This window comes from Vigna umbellata, chromosome 2 (assembly GCF_029865625.1).
Source record: "Vigna umbellata cultivar VRB3 chromosome 2, Vumbellata_1.0, whole genome shotgun sequence".
In the NCBI taxonomy this organism is placed as follows: Eukaryota; Viridiplantae; Streptophyta; class Magnoliopsida; order Fabales; family Fabaceae; genus Vigna; species Vigna umbellata.
The window spans coordinates 4,449,023-4,462,238 of record NC_142166.1 but is presented as its reverse complement, the minus strand read 5'-3'; the positions used below and the strand labels follow the sequence as shown (position 1 = coordinate 4,462,238).

Sequence of the window (13,216 nt, the reverse complement as noted above, 5' to 3'; positions counted from 1 at the left end):
ATACTGAGTCCAAATATTATTGCTCTAACTCAACCTCCATCTTCCTCTTGCACTACACGACTTAAACCGGAACCACCCAAAAATTTCGGACACTGGTGTTGCCTAAGACCCCACTCCAAAGTGAATTCCACTTCTCCAAGTTATAAAATCCCATACTCGTTGCAGAACACCAACCAAAACCCTTGCACCATAAAGATTTATCTTCTTGAAATACGAAGCTTCTATCAAAGACTACAAAGCACTAAAGAACTAGTTTGAAACAACAAACCTCCCTTGAATCACACCTCAAACTTACAAAAGAACAACATCATCTCTTCTTCATTTGCAATTTAAAGACATCTTGAATTCTCATAACACTTGCTTCCATCTTTCGCTCAACTATACTTGATGCACCACCTTCGTTCTCCTTCCCTGTCAAGAAACCACTCCATATAAACTTCAAACTTGAGCCCTTAGATTAACTCCACAAACACCACATCACTCATAATTCTTCTTGCACTCATCCTGTCCAAATTAACTTAAAACCTTCTTCTTCAAGAATTGCCCTCTTCAACTCGGAATCGTCAAAATACAAACCCCATCTTTAATCCTCTAAACCTCAAGATACTCTTAACCAACAACACCAATCCTTTGACCTTATCTGAACTTACCAACTCACTGCCTTCTGCAATCCATCATTCAACATCCACTTCTCTCTTGATCAAACTCAGCCGAACATTGAACATCACCATAACACCATACCCAAAGAAAATTAACTTTATCACAACATGCAACTTCATAACTCTAAACATCTCAACCAACCCAAACTTCTCTGATCATTCTCGATACCCTCTTTAGCAACTTATACTACAACCACCCTTTATCATCTTTCTAAAACATTTCTTCTCCTCTCTTCATCCACTGTGCTCTTAATTCTCTGACCTTATACTTTCTTACCAAACTGACATTCTGGTGTACTCCTTCCTTCAACATTTGAAATCTCTCATCTCAGCCAATGATCAAACATTTATTTTATACGAACCACTAATCTTGAAACATTCTTCTAAACTTGACTATGCATTATCCGATTGCGATTAATGCTTAACCACTCCATTCGGTTATTCAACTCACAGTCCTACAATACTTCAATTCTCCTCACACACTTCATGTTCCCTCAACTTGGAGATCCGGCTTCTATTACACCCTCCTTAAATCCGTTCTATGCTTTACACACTGCTCCTCAAACCCTTCTTCTTCTACTTCCTATCAAAATAACGATTTCCCGTGGTCCACTTATTTCTTTCTTAACTTAAGCTTCACACCATCTATTACTTCTCTTATTCAGATTCCAATCATCGCCAATACATTGGTCCATGTTACAAATCTCACCCAATGCTACTCCGTTGCTCACCAACATTTTTTTTTTCTAACCTCTGACGCTACTGATATACTAAACCAAATTGATTTCTCAAACCCTGTTACACCCATGCTTATCCAAAGCTCCTCTTAATCTAGCCTCCGAACCCCACTCTTCTTGTGGAACGTACAATAGCTGATCTTCTGACTCTGCTCTTGAGAACTTTTTCTTCACCTAAAACATTACTTCTAAATTCCAATATCTTCACTTGTCCTTTAAAGCCTAAATTTTTAGTCTTCTAACTCCTTATCTTCGAGGCCAGAATTTGCCTCAAAGGCTTTAACCAATTCTAATGAAGGTATACAGGTCAAGTTGTCCTTGAATCTGCATTCCTCTACTACTATAGAGCACATTACACCACTACAAAGGCAAGAACAAGACAGGAATTACTACAGGAAACAACACTGGAACCCTAACTCTTTCTTACCTCAAACCTTCAGAATTAAGAAAGGAAAATCATCTATGGTAAAAGTCATGAGTGTGCACCCTCATCACTCCTATCAAGACGTTTTCTGTTCTCAAAACCTCCAGTTAGATACAATACTATACTATCTAGACTTGGAGGAAATGGTAAATTATACCATTTACACTCAATTCTTCACAGAGAAGACACGACAAGCCCTCAACTCACAGGTCATCCTAAGGACAAACTGCTCTGATACCATTAATGTAACATCCCAAAATATATAGCAATGTATATATGTAGAATGCATCGATTATAATAATAGAAAGCAGTTAAGAGTACACAATAGATAGGATTAAGGAGTACAGTTATCCAAGTCTGGCTGGGAAGTTTTAAAACTTAAGTACAAGTTCATAATTCTCCAAAATACATGATTGAATAAAGATTCAATGGGACCTAAAGAGTGTTTCCAAAATACAGATCATGATAAAATGAAGTCTAGAAGTCTTTCAAAATGAAGAGCTATTTAACATAAGAGCTAGTAGAAATCCTAAGCACTAGGTGCTGGGTCTTCCTCAACTTCCAAAGCTTGCTCCAAAGGTACATCATCACCTACTGCTCACATCCAAAGGATTGGATGATCATCGCAAGGGGGAAAGCAAACACATGCAACACATACAAATGCAAGGGTGAGCTAGGTCTCAAACAATCATACAATTCATTTTCAATCAATCTAGCATTTCCCAGAATATCCATACGCACATAAACACCTTAGTCATCATAAACATAAGCATTTATTTCATAAAACTCATCAAGACAAGCATCCTATCATGTTAAGACTCTAGACACGTCCGGACATAGAATGTATGTAGAGCTGGGGCGGGTTGTGCACTTGTGATGGCCTCTACTGCTTTGCAAAGCCATTGCCGAGGGGTTCCACCCGACCATACACAAGGCTAGTCCGTTACCGCGGAATAGACCTTCAGTGATAGCGCCTACCCTAGGACCTCCCACTACTCCCACCACACGCGTCAATCCTCTCTAAGTGAGAATGAAAGACCGTTGGAGTGTTAGGGATAACCCCCCCATATGGAAGCCTCTCACATTCATTCAATACACTAACTGATCCCACCGAGAGATCTTAATTTCATATTCAATCCGACCACTTTAAATCACATGATATTCCTCTTGGATCAATAATGTACCTCATAAACCACTTTGATTCAATCAACATAAAATTTCATAGTCATTCAAGTGCATTCTTACTATATTGTCTCATACCAAACCCATACACCCTCATACAACATTAACCATGTCATAAAACAACTCATACATTACATACTTTCACAAAACCATCACTTATCAACACAAAATTCTTTAGGACTTTTAATTACCAATACTTAAGTAATTCAAACAGCTTGGAGACCCTCACCAATGGCTCCGGAAGGGTCAAAAACCCCCAGAACGAACTAAAGAACGTCCAAAACGGACATCCGGAACTCCCAAAACATCAAAAACACCAAAAACACTCCACCTGCGACACATAATTCGCTCAGCGCACCCCCCCTTGTGCGCTGTGCGAATTTCCCAGACAAAAGGACCGCTAAAATTCGCATAGCGCACCCTATTTCGCATGGCGAATTGATTCGCAGCGTACATCACTTCAAACCTCTCGCTATGCACCTCACTCGCTCTTCGAATTAAATAGGCAGTGATCCTAAACCACCACCAGTCGCATAGCGACAGGATTCGCCATGGCGAGTCCAAAAACAGTGAGCATCACCCTCTGGAAATTCGCACAGCGCACTAACTCGCACAGCGAATTTCCAAAACAGTGAGTACCCCTTTTCAGGGTCTCGCTATGCGAGACAACTCGCATAGCGACACTGCATAATCTGCAGTACGTGAATTCTGCATAATCACTCACTTACACTAACCCTTACCATTTCTAGGACTCTTGGTTAATTTCTAAGACCTCTTATTCGATTATTACTGGTAATTCTTCTTGTCTAGATGATCCAAACCCTCCCTAGTATTAATGTAAAGTGATTAAATTCAGTTTTACCATTTAAAACATCAATCCTTGCCACTTATGAACACATTCTCATCTCAACCATTATCTCAGGACTTACTCAGTTCTCTGACCCCTCACCAGTTCTGTTGGCTCAACTAAACTATCCCAACTGCCCAATTAGTCACCGGAGAAGAATCAGATGTCTGAACGCATCAGTCTCACCTTCGCCGCCAACACATATGACTAGTCACAACGTACTGGACCAGGCCAGGGCTGCTCTATGATCAGGGATGTGCCAACTCAGGTTTTTAAGATTCTTCTATCCTACCAACACAGTGCTCTCAACAAGTCCTAATTGCCTTATAGTACTCTAGACCCCATTCACCCAATTTTAGTACTCCACTTCCCTCACAGTAACCTAAAGCAGTACATGTATCCACTCACCATCCATTTTAATTATTTCCCAGAGATCTTACTCAAATCCAGAAACCCAGTACAGCCAACGTAATGCTCATTCAAGTCAAACAAAGTTCAGCACACTATGGTTACATAACTTCCACACATCCAGTAGATACAAATCAACATGCTCATCACAAAACATAATTAAACAGTACATAGCAGTTCAAGTCAACACACCAATTCAGGACTTAACATGCAAATATCTCAAAATAATTTCAAACAAAGAACTAGCTCCCCTTACCTCAAAGTCGAACTACCAAGCTCACAGAGACGCTCCCTCACGGTATTTCACTAACTGAGAACTGAACCAAACCTGGTCCAATCGAAAATGCGATCGGTTCAAAAGGAAGCCTTCGGTGAGATGAACGCCTGAGCACCTTCCATCCCAAGATTGAACGGTTCAAAGAGCTGAAAAATTTAGAGAGAAGGCAGAGAAGAGTTTAGGGCAAAATGTTTTATTTTTAGAGAGAGAAAGGGAAAGGCAGAAATGGATTTTCTCTAGCTTTTGGGGAATGACCCTGGCTAAGTTAAGGTTCCCTTAGTCTGGGCCTGACTGCCTCCAACTAGGGCCCAATGGCCTTATAATTTTCCAGGTCCTCACATAAAGCCTACTCTTATTCATTTGGTGCAAAATTAATCAATTATCTAATAAAGTAGGTTAAGCAAATAAGTCATAATAAAAAAGTTTGATTCCTAGTAAAATAATTGTTACAAAAAGAAGACTTTTATAGGATGTATAAATTTCATTTTATCAATTTAAGAGATTTAACTCTGATAAAGCCTCTAGTTTATATATTTCATTTAATCAATTTAATAGTTTTTTATAAATTAGATTTATTTTATTAAAAGATAAATATTTTTCATTACTTCAAGATTTTCATCTAAATAAATAAAGAATCACAATTTCACTCAATCAACAATAGTCTATTGGGATATTTATTTGGATTTTTCATTTTATTATTTACACGATACACTTGTTAATATTGTAATAAGTTTTTGACGTCATTGTCAAAAATTTATGTTTGATTTAATAAATTGTGTTTTTTTACGAATTTAGGTTTAAAGTGTTTATAATTTGTTTATATTATTTTTATTTTTGTTATTTGTGATTTAGTGGAATTTTAGTTATATTTAATTTAAAATGTTTAACTCATTCTTATAGTGTTTCTTATTTTGTATGAGAGGCAGGATACTGGTTGATTAATTACTTTGCAATCCTAGAATTAAACGAACAATCCATAGCAATAACAATATACGTCGAAGGCTTTTCAAAGAAACATCGAAGCCTCATTAAGAAAAGCAAAAACTGTTTTAGATTTCTCAAATTTGTCTCATCTTCAATCGTCATATCAATAAAAAGAGATAAATATGGCGAAAGAACGTAAAGACATCGTATTTTGGAACAATATTCAACATTTGTGTAGGACCATTAAATTTCAATTGTATTATCAAACTGGTGGTGAATGTAGCCAACATATATATGTAGCCAATATATATTAAGTGAAAAAAAGTTGAGTACTTCCTATGATCATGTTTTGTGTCTCTAGAATAAAGACGTAATAGCCATAAGATATAGTTAATTATACAAATACTTGAATTATTGTATATTTTTCAGTCTAGTACAGCTTGATTGTTAATTATGAAAAAATAATCATTTGTAATTATCAATTACTTATTGTTCATATATATTTGATAAATATATATAATCAATTATATTCAATTATGATTATATTTTCTGAGTTCCTAAGATGTTAGTGAATATATAAAATTATAAGACTCAATTAAGTTTTACATCTTCTATAAATTTAAATGCTAAAATTAATTATTTTTTACATCTATTAATTGTTTTCATCAATTTATGAAAAAAATATTAGATCTAAAAAGTATTTGATGTTTAAAATACATTATTTCTTTATGTTGTAGTTGAGGATGACATGCTTACTTATAAAGCATGCTTTTGTAGTGTTCAATGCTTTACCCACTGAAATCATTATATATTAGAAAGTCATTAATTCTATGTAATAACATATAAAATACTGATTCGCATAGTCATTAAATCTATAAAAAAAATTAATATCATGTGGGTAACACTTATTGTTATATAAAAAAGTAATACATAAATTGTCTCATAACAATAAACCAACCAAATTACAATTATAAATTGTGGTATTTAAATTGTTATATGCTTAAATAGAAAAAAATACACTTAAAGTACAAATATTTGACATAATAATATATTAGTATATTGTTTATTCAACCATTAATATCATAACAAAAGTAACAAATTCTATTAAATTATGTTTGGAAGTTGTATTCTATATTATATTGGTGCAACCAAATAATGGTAAAGTTTTTTTACATTAGATTGGTTTTGGAAGTATAATTTATATTACATTTATCTGTCGATAATTTGATTCAATGATTACTTGTGAAGACCGTTACCTACGGATGGCAGACAGTAAATAAATTATCAAGTGATTTTATTACTTAAAAGACAAAATTTTGTTCAAAATTTACTAATATCATTGTTACGAGAAACGAATTCAACGACTTTTGGACGGAAACGTTACGTAACTTTGTATTTATAGGAATAATAAACAAATTATTTTTTAATAATTTTTTAAAAAAATAAATAAAATATATTTTGATAACTTTAAAATTACGTGACTTTATCTGTTCGAAAATAACTGGATCTGTTTTTTATTGGCTACGTCAACATACAGATAGATTTTATGTAATTGGAAATTCATCGCCAGTAATGTTTTTTACCCAATGGTATTTTTCATTTCTGACGAACTTTTGTTATAAATAATATAACTTTATAATAAAAAGACAATACGAAATATTCATGGGCATAAAAATGACACTGAATTCTTAAATGATAAAAGGTATGATGAGGTACTCTGCGTAGAATAGCTGGAAGAAGAAAACAGAATCAAAATCAGAAACATAAGAGATTTACGGAATCAAAACATAAAACATAAAAGGTATCTTTGACTACTTAATAATGTTGTGTTGAATAAACTCATGGGTCCACCCCAATGCTTTTAACATGTCACAAGCAAAACATAGGAGAAATGACTTTGATTTATGCTAGATGATGTTGGAATAAACACTTTGTAATGTGGAAACATTTTTCTAAACAGGATTTTGTAATTTTTCTCGAAAGGATTTCCACGTAAAAATCATCTTCTCTACTCTTTCAATTATTTCCCACTATTAGAAAGCTAAGATGTTAGTGCAAAAGAATAAAACAAAGGAATTCAAGATGCTTATATATTTTAACTCATGCAAAATGAAAAATAATTTACTAGGTTTGTGTAGATATTAAAAAGAAAAAAACTTATAGGGTTAATTGTTACCTTCCAAAGAAACATGTGGAAGGATTCTGTGGCAGAACTGCTTTTCACATCAACAGACTTAGAACGATACCAGAGGACTGAAGCAAGAACACCATGTGCAGAAACCTAACACAAAAATGATCAAATCATCATCCATGTCCACATTCATTAGATATATCCGTCTTAAAAGGTATGACATAATTTGATATTAGTGTTCTATTATCTGAGGAGGAAGTCACCGTGATCATTCTGCTCCAGTGGTAGGAACATGTTGTTGCACCCACAAGAATGGCAACTCCATAAATCATTTCAAGAAGTGAAACACAAATCCAGAATACCTAAAAAAAACTTATTTATGGTAAATCAAGGATAGAAAGACAAAGCCTTCTGAGATTATACATAAGAAGAACGTACCCTCTTCTGACCCAAATGCACTGACAAAGATTGAATGCCAAATTTTTCATCTCCTTCATGGTCAGGTATATCCTTTACGAAAGTCAACAGAGAGTAATTTTACTTTCCTATCGGGTACACGTGTATAATTTAAGAAAACAGGAAGCTTTTATCCTTTTACCTTGAACAGTGCTAAAACTAAACAGAAGAAGCTCATGAATGTTGTAGCAAAAATCACTGATCTTGGAAGCATAGTTGGCCTCTTGAACACATAGGTCTGCACATTTAATTTTACACAAAAATATTAACCAAAATCGTTTGACTTGGTTGGAGGGTTGCTTTGATGTATTTGAAATTGAGAGCTGCCAGACAGTATGTTATGTAAACTACCACCCTTTTAGAAAAAAAAAATTCATTATTAAATTAGTTTCTATCGTGAATTAAACTAAACCTACCCAATCGCTTGGATAAAAGATTTTTTGTTGCAATTATGTGTACAAAAGCTAATTTATGCACAAATACATGACAACTGAGAGCACTTTTTGGAAGGACAAACCACCTGCATATGAAGAAAATAGGCAACTTGAAAGATTATTCCTTGAACAACTACAATGCACATGGCTGCAAGCACTGCAATTCTCTTCCATCTCAACAGGGGTAGCTGCGAAATTTCAGAGACAGAGTTATAGAAAAATAAATGTAGTGGCTATCAAATAAAGTTTCCAAACAGGTTTTAGAGAAGCTTAAATTCAAATATAACTACTGAAAAAGAACACAAGTGTCACATAATTTCAATCCTTAAACCCTTCCTCCAATATACAAAGTTTCCTCCTAACAGGAAAATTAAGTGTAAATACAGAGGTCGTATAACATTTATTGCCTAGGGTTTTCAGTAGACAATTACTGCACAGTGTTCGGAAAACTCTGATAAAGCAGAACAAAACTGGCTATTGAAAATGAGCAAATCGTACGATGACCATTAATAATTATGCCAAAAATTACCAGGGGAAAATGAAGTGTAAATGCCATAAAAATGAACTTACATCGATTGAATAAGCAGTCCCAAGCAAAAAAGTGATGGAAAGAGCCCACAGCAATGGAGGTGAACCTACAATCCATCCAATCCCAAAACTCTGTAAAGGAGATTAAAATGATAGTTTAATAACCATTGCAATGGAAAGCTTTTAATAGATTTTCTTTCCATTTCAGATATTAAAAAGGGAATGTAATACACGAGGAAATTTATACCAAGTAATTGACCAATGAGAAACGAATTGGTTCCTTAAACTCAATAGAAAAGAAGTTATATCATAAACGAGGAAAATCAAATAAGAGTGATGGTGTGCATTAGAAAGAGGAGAATGTTGTATAGAATACCAGAATCAAAGATGCTGCAGTGAGAATAAAACCAGTCTCAAAAGAATACTCCCCTGATGCCAATGGACGATTCGGCTTGTTTATCTGCAATACAATATGTTGCACACATCACTATTCTTTCTCAAACAAATTGGGTATGCCTATTATGTACTATTTAGCATATTGATCCATATTGTTAGTAAGTTACATATACCTTGTCTATTTCAACATCAGTTAAATGATTCAAGACTGTAAGATAACAGGCCATCAAAGCAGCAGCTACTATGGCCTGAAATAATGATAAAAAATCTAGTTATATATATATATATATATATATATATATATATATATATATATATATATATATATATGCTCACAGGTAGGAGTAAAAGTTACGTAAAGTAGTCATGCGTTAATAAGGTATATTTTTAAGACCAACAGAGTTAAGTTCCCACCTGGAACAAGCCAATGAAATATGTTAGAGAAATATCTGATAACTTCTCTACCGCAAGGAGAGACATAGACGTTATGCTTATTGCCTGTACAAACAAAAACAACTTAAGTAAAATGATTCAAAAAAACATTACACGTTTTCTTTATAGAATACGAGGTTCATGCAAAAGAATTTGATTGATATTATATAAAAGATTGACTAATTAGTTCTAAAGCAAAAAGAAAAGGATTCGACTTAACTGTGGCAATGAGTATGTTTGGTTTGAGAAACCTGGTAAATGCATCCAAGTAATATTTGATAGAGCCCCTATTGGTTTTTTGAAAATGTTGAGGTTTAGCAGATTCAAATGATTCTCCACTGCCTGCGTTCACAACATATCTTCTAGCACGTTGGTGAAATGTGGATCCAACCTTAATGCCTCTGTAATGATTCTGATGATGCCTCGTGATATGATAGTTATTCTGGATTTTCTCAGTTTTGTACCTTGTAGCTTCTTTTACGTAAGAACCTAGAATATCAAATATGAATTTTCATTTAGATGATGAAAAGTTTCTCAAAAGTATTCGAAATGATAACAAGTACTTTGTAACAACAAAAAGAAAACATGGTCCAATTTTCATGGCTCACCAGAAGAAGAAGCTACAGGGAAAGACCCAACAAGGATAGAAACCATTGATGGTTGGTTGTAGTTTGTTTACAAGAGGCTCTCTGGCACAGTTCATACTACTAGATACCATATTTAACAGCAACTTAATCTAGATGACGATGATGATGATAATGATGTATGTATGTATGTGTTGTTGGATAAAAAAAACAAAAATGGGATTCATCCACGTGCTGAAAAGAAGGATCAATGTTTTCATATACCATATATCATATATCGAGGAAGAATGTCTTCCACCTTCACAAAAGTTCCATAAATTACTCCAATGCACCAACCATGTTTCTTGTCCTTTCTTCCTTCATTCATTATAAAATGAATGCAAAATGTGCAGCAAAACACAATTCACTAAGAATCAAACGGTGAAGAAAGAATTCAAGAGGAGAAAGAGAAAAAGCCACGGGTATTACCGTGAAGAGAGAAACATCACCGAAAGGTGAAAGACACTGTGTAGTAGAAACTGTGAGTGTGCAAAAGAGAGTTTTTTTTTATATCATCCGAGAGGGTGAGATTTATTGAGAGATCCTCAGAGAGTGAGAGAAACACTGTAATCCTACTTTCATAGTGAAGATAATTTTCTGGACTAGGTCCCGTGATTTTTTCCGAGAGGATTTTCCACTTTAAAATTTTCAGTGTTATTTTTTCCTACGTTTATACTTTTATTTTTACTCTTCCGCATAGTGCCCATTTTGGATTAGGAGAGGAGGGAACAAATACCGCTGTTTTCCTACATGTGTATATCCTTTTTATTTTCTAAATTTAAAAGTCAGTTCCCTGGTCACCATTTTTGTTCTTATTGGAGTAAATTTCCATTCAACATTCAAAGTCTGTTAAGTGATAAAAGTACATGATGGTCGAAGTCAATCTAAAAGAAATACTTTTCCATTTCTTCTCCTTGGGATGAAATACTAATTAATGGTTGAAGATTTTTCAATAATGGTTTCATAATCCAATTATATATATCTCTCGTATGTTGTATTCAAATTTACAATTTAAAAGAGATGCATACAAATTTATTCTGATTAAGAAAAAGTCGTGTCTACCTTGTTCTTTTCGGTAAACACACCATTTTTATAATTTGTTAATAATAAATCATGCTTTAAATGACACTTTTATAATATTGTGTTTTAAATTACCAGTTACTTATTGATAATTATTTATGTAATTATCACAATTTAATTTTTTTTTCTTGTTCTTTGTTTCTTCCTTTCTTCCACTTCTTTCTCTTTTTCCTTTTTCCTTTTTCTCTTCCTACTTTCCTACTCCACAACTCGCGTATTTCAGAATATCTTGGGTAAATCAGTAAATTATGAACAAATTCATATAAGATATTAAAACATTATTACACTTAACTCAAAACCTAAATCTTAAAATATTAAATTTAAAAACCATTCTACTTATATATGGTTTATCTTATCCATTTTTAAATGATGTGATACTTTATTTTAATTTTCTAACTATATTCTAATAAATTTAGATACCAATAAGAATATGAGAAGTTAACCTTTAGAATTTTGCATTTCATTCTTGCACACATTCTCATCAAAACTATATTCAAAACTTTTTAACATCAATCTTAATTTTCATGAACACAATCTTTTTTTTTCCATAGACTCCAAACATCAACTCTCTACATCCTTTCTCTATATCATGTTCTCTTTATAGTTAAGTTCCACTAAATGAAATTGTTGGAAAGATACTTTAGCTTGGTTATGATATACATTCACCACCCTTACCCAACTTATGCAATGATATATGACCACAAAAAGTATTCTATAATTATATTTGAAAGTTGTATTCTATATTATTGGTGCTTAAGATTTTCTTTGGAAATATGTACCTATGAACTTTTATCATAACTACTGCGTGCTTTGACCCAATGATTACTCATGGAGACGGTTGGCTACGTATGGGACACAGTAAATAAATTATCGACAGATGCAAGGAAATTATCCACTAATTTTATTAGTTAAAAGACAAAAATCCATTCAAGATTTACCTAATTTACATTGTTACGTCAACATTTTTGATAGGTTTTATGTCATTATAAATTCATCTATAGTAATGTTTTACCTATAGGTATTTTTAATTTCGGACGTAATTTTTGCTATAAGTAATATAATTTCGAGCTTAATGCAATTTACTTAATTTAATTTGGTGTTGTGTGTAAGAACCTAAATATATATATATATATATATATATATATATATATATATATATATATATTAAAAGAAGATGGGTGAAAACATTATTAAGAAAAAGGGGGTCATTCATTTCTTGAATTTTTTAAGAAGCACAATTATTTGCTTGGAAGCACCAGCCGCCCATATGAAGAAGTTGATTATTTTTATTTGGCAAAATGGAGAGCAGCACAATTGATGTTTTTGTCTTCTTTTGAAAAAAAAATAAAATTAAATGATGGTGCATTCATTCTGCTGAAGTAGAAAGTGGAGATGCAACTTTAGGATATTCATTTTCCTTAGCCTTTTGAGAAAAGCACAAGGAGGGCCCCTTACTTTCATTTTGCACCATCCAGGGAGCACAAGGGCTTGTCCTTTTGAGTGAATTTGAGGGAGTGGATTTGAAGATAATTTTTTTTGTCGTTTTTTTGAGCGAATTTGGAGGTAAATGAGAGTGAATTTGAAAATATTTTTTTTTAATTTGTCACGTCAATACAATTCTATACTAATTCTCATAAATTTTATTTTCAAATTCATTCTCATTTACCTCCAAATTTGC

At 33.3% G+C, this 13,216-nt stretch overlaps 1 protein-coding gene across 2 annotated transcripts; it reads right to left on the bottom strand.

The window, feature by feature from the left end:
- Positions 1-2,149: 2,149 nt before the first annotated feature.
- On the bottom strand, positions 2,150-10,589 carry LOC148203240 (homogentisate phytyltransferase 1, chloroplastic-like). 2 transcript variants are annotated; one of them, XR_015784040.1, is made up of 13 exons: positions 10,444-10,589; positions 10,056-10,324; positions 9,818-9,901; positions 9,577-9,651; positions 9,384-9,467; positions 9,050-9,139; positions 8,566-8,667; positions 8,188-8,283; positions 8,028-8,099; positions 7,853-7,951; positions 7,635-7,739; positions 4,514-4,680; positions 2,150-2,414 (listed from the first exon to the last, which is right to left on the bottom strand). XR_015784040.1 is itself a non-coding variant. In XM_088105814.1 (12 exons), the coding sequence occupies exons 1-12, from the start codon at positions 10,487-10,489 to the stop codon at positions 7,147-7,149; spliced, it is 1,164 nt and encodes a 387-aa protein (XP_087961940.1). In that variant the 5' UTR covers positions 10,490-10,588; the 3' UTR covers positions 7,118-7,146. The 2 variants fall into 2 exon arrangements, 1 of the variants encoding a protein (XP_087961940.1); XM_088105814.1 differs by lacking the exons at positions 2,150-2,414; positions 4,514-4,680 and adding an exon at positions 7,118-7,188 and having other exon boundaries at positions 10,444-10,588.
- Between the last annotated feature and the right edge of the window lie 2,627 nt (positions 10,590-13,216).

Bases quoted from the DNA above. Each gene is read 5' to 3' on its own strand.
- LOC148203240 (XM_088105814.1), bottom strand. From the start codon at position 10,489: ATGGTTTCTATCCTTGTTGGGTCTTTCCCTGTAGCTTCTTCTTCTG. The intron at 8,100-8,187 runs GTAAAAGGATAA...ACTTTCGTAAAG, and splicing joins TAGTTTTAGCACTGTTCAAG to GATATACCTGACCATGAAGG. The intron at 7,189-7,634 runs GTAACAATTAAC...TTCTTCTTCCAG, and splicing joins TCCACATGTTTCTTTGGAAG to CTATTCTACGCAGAGTACCT.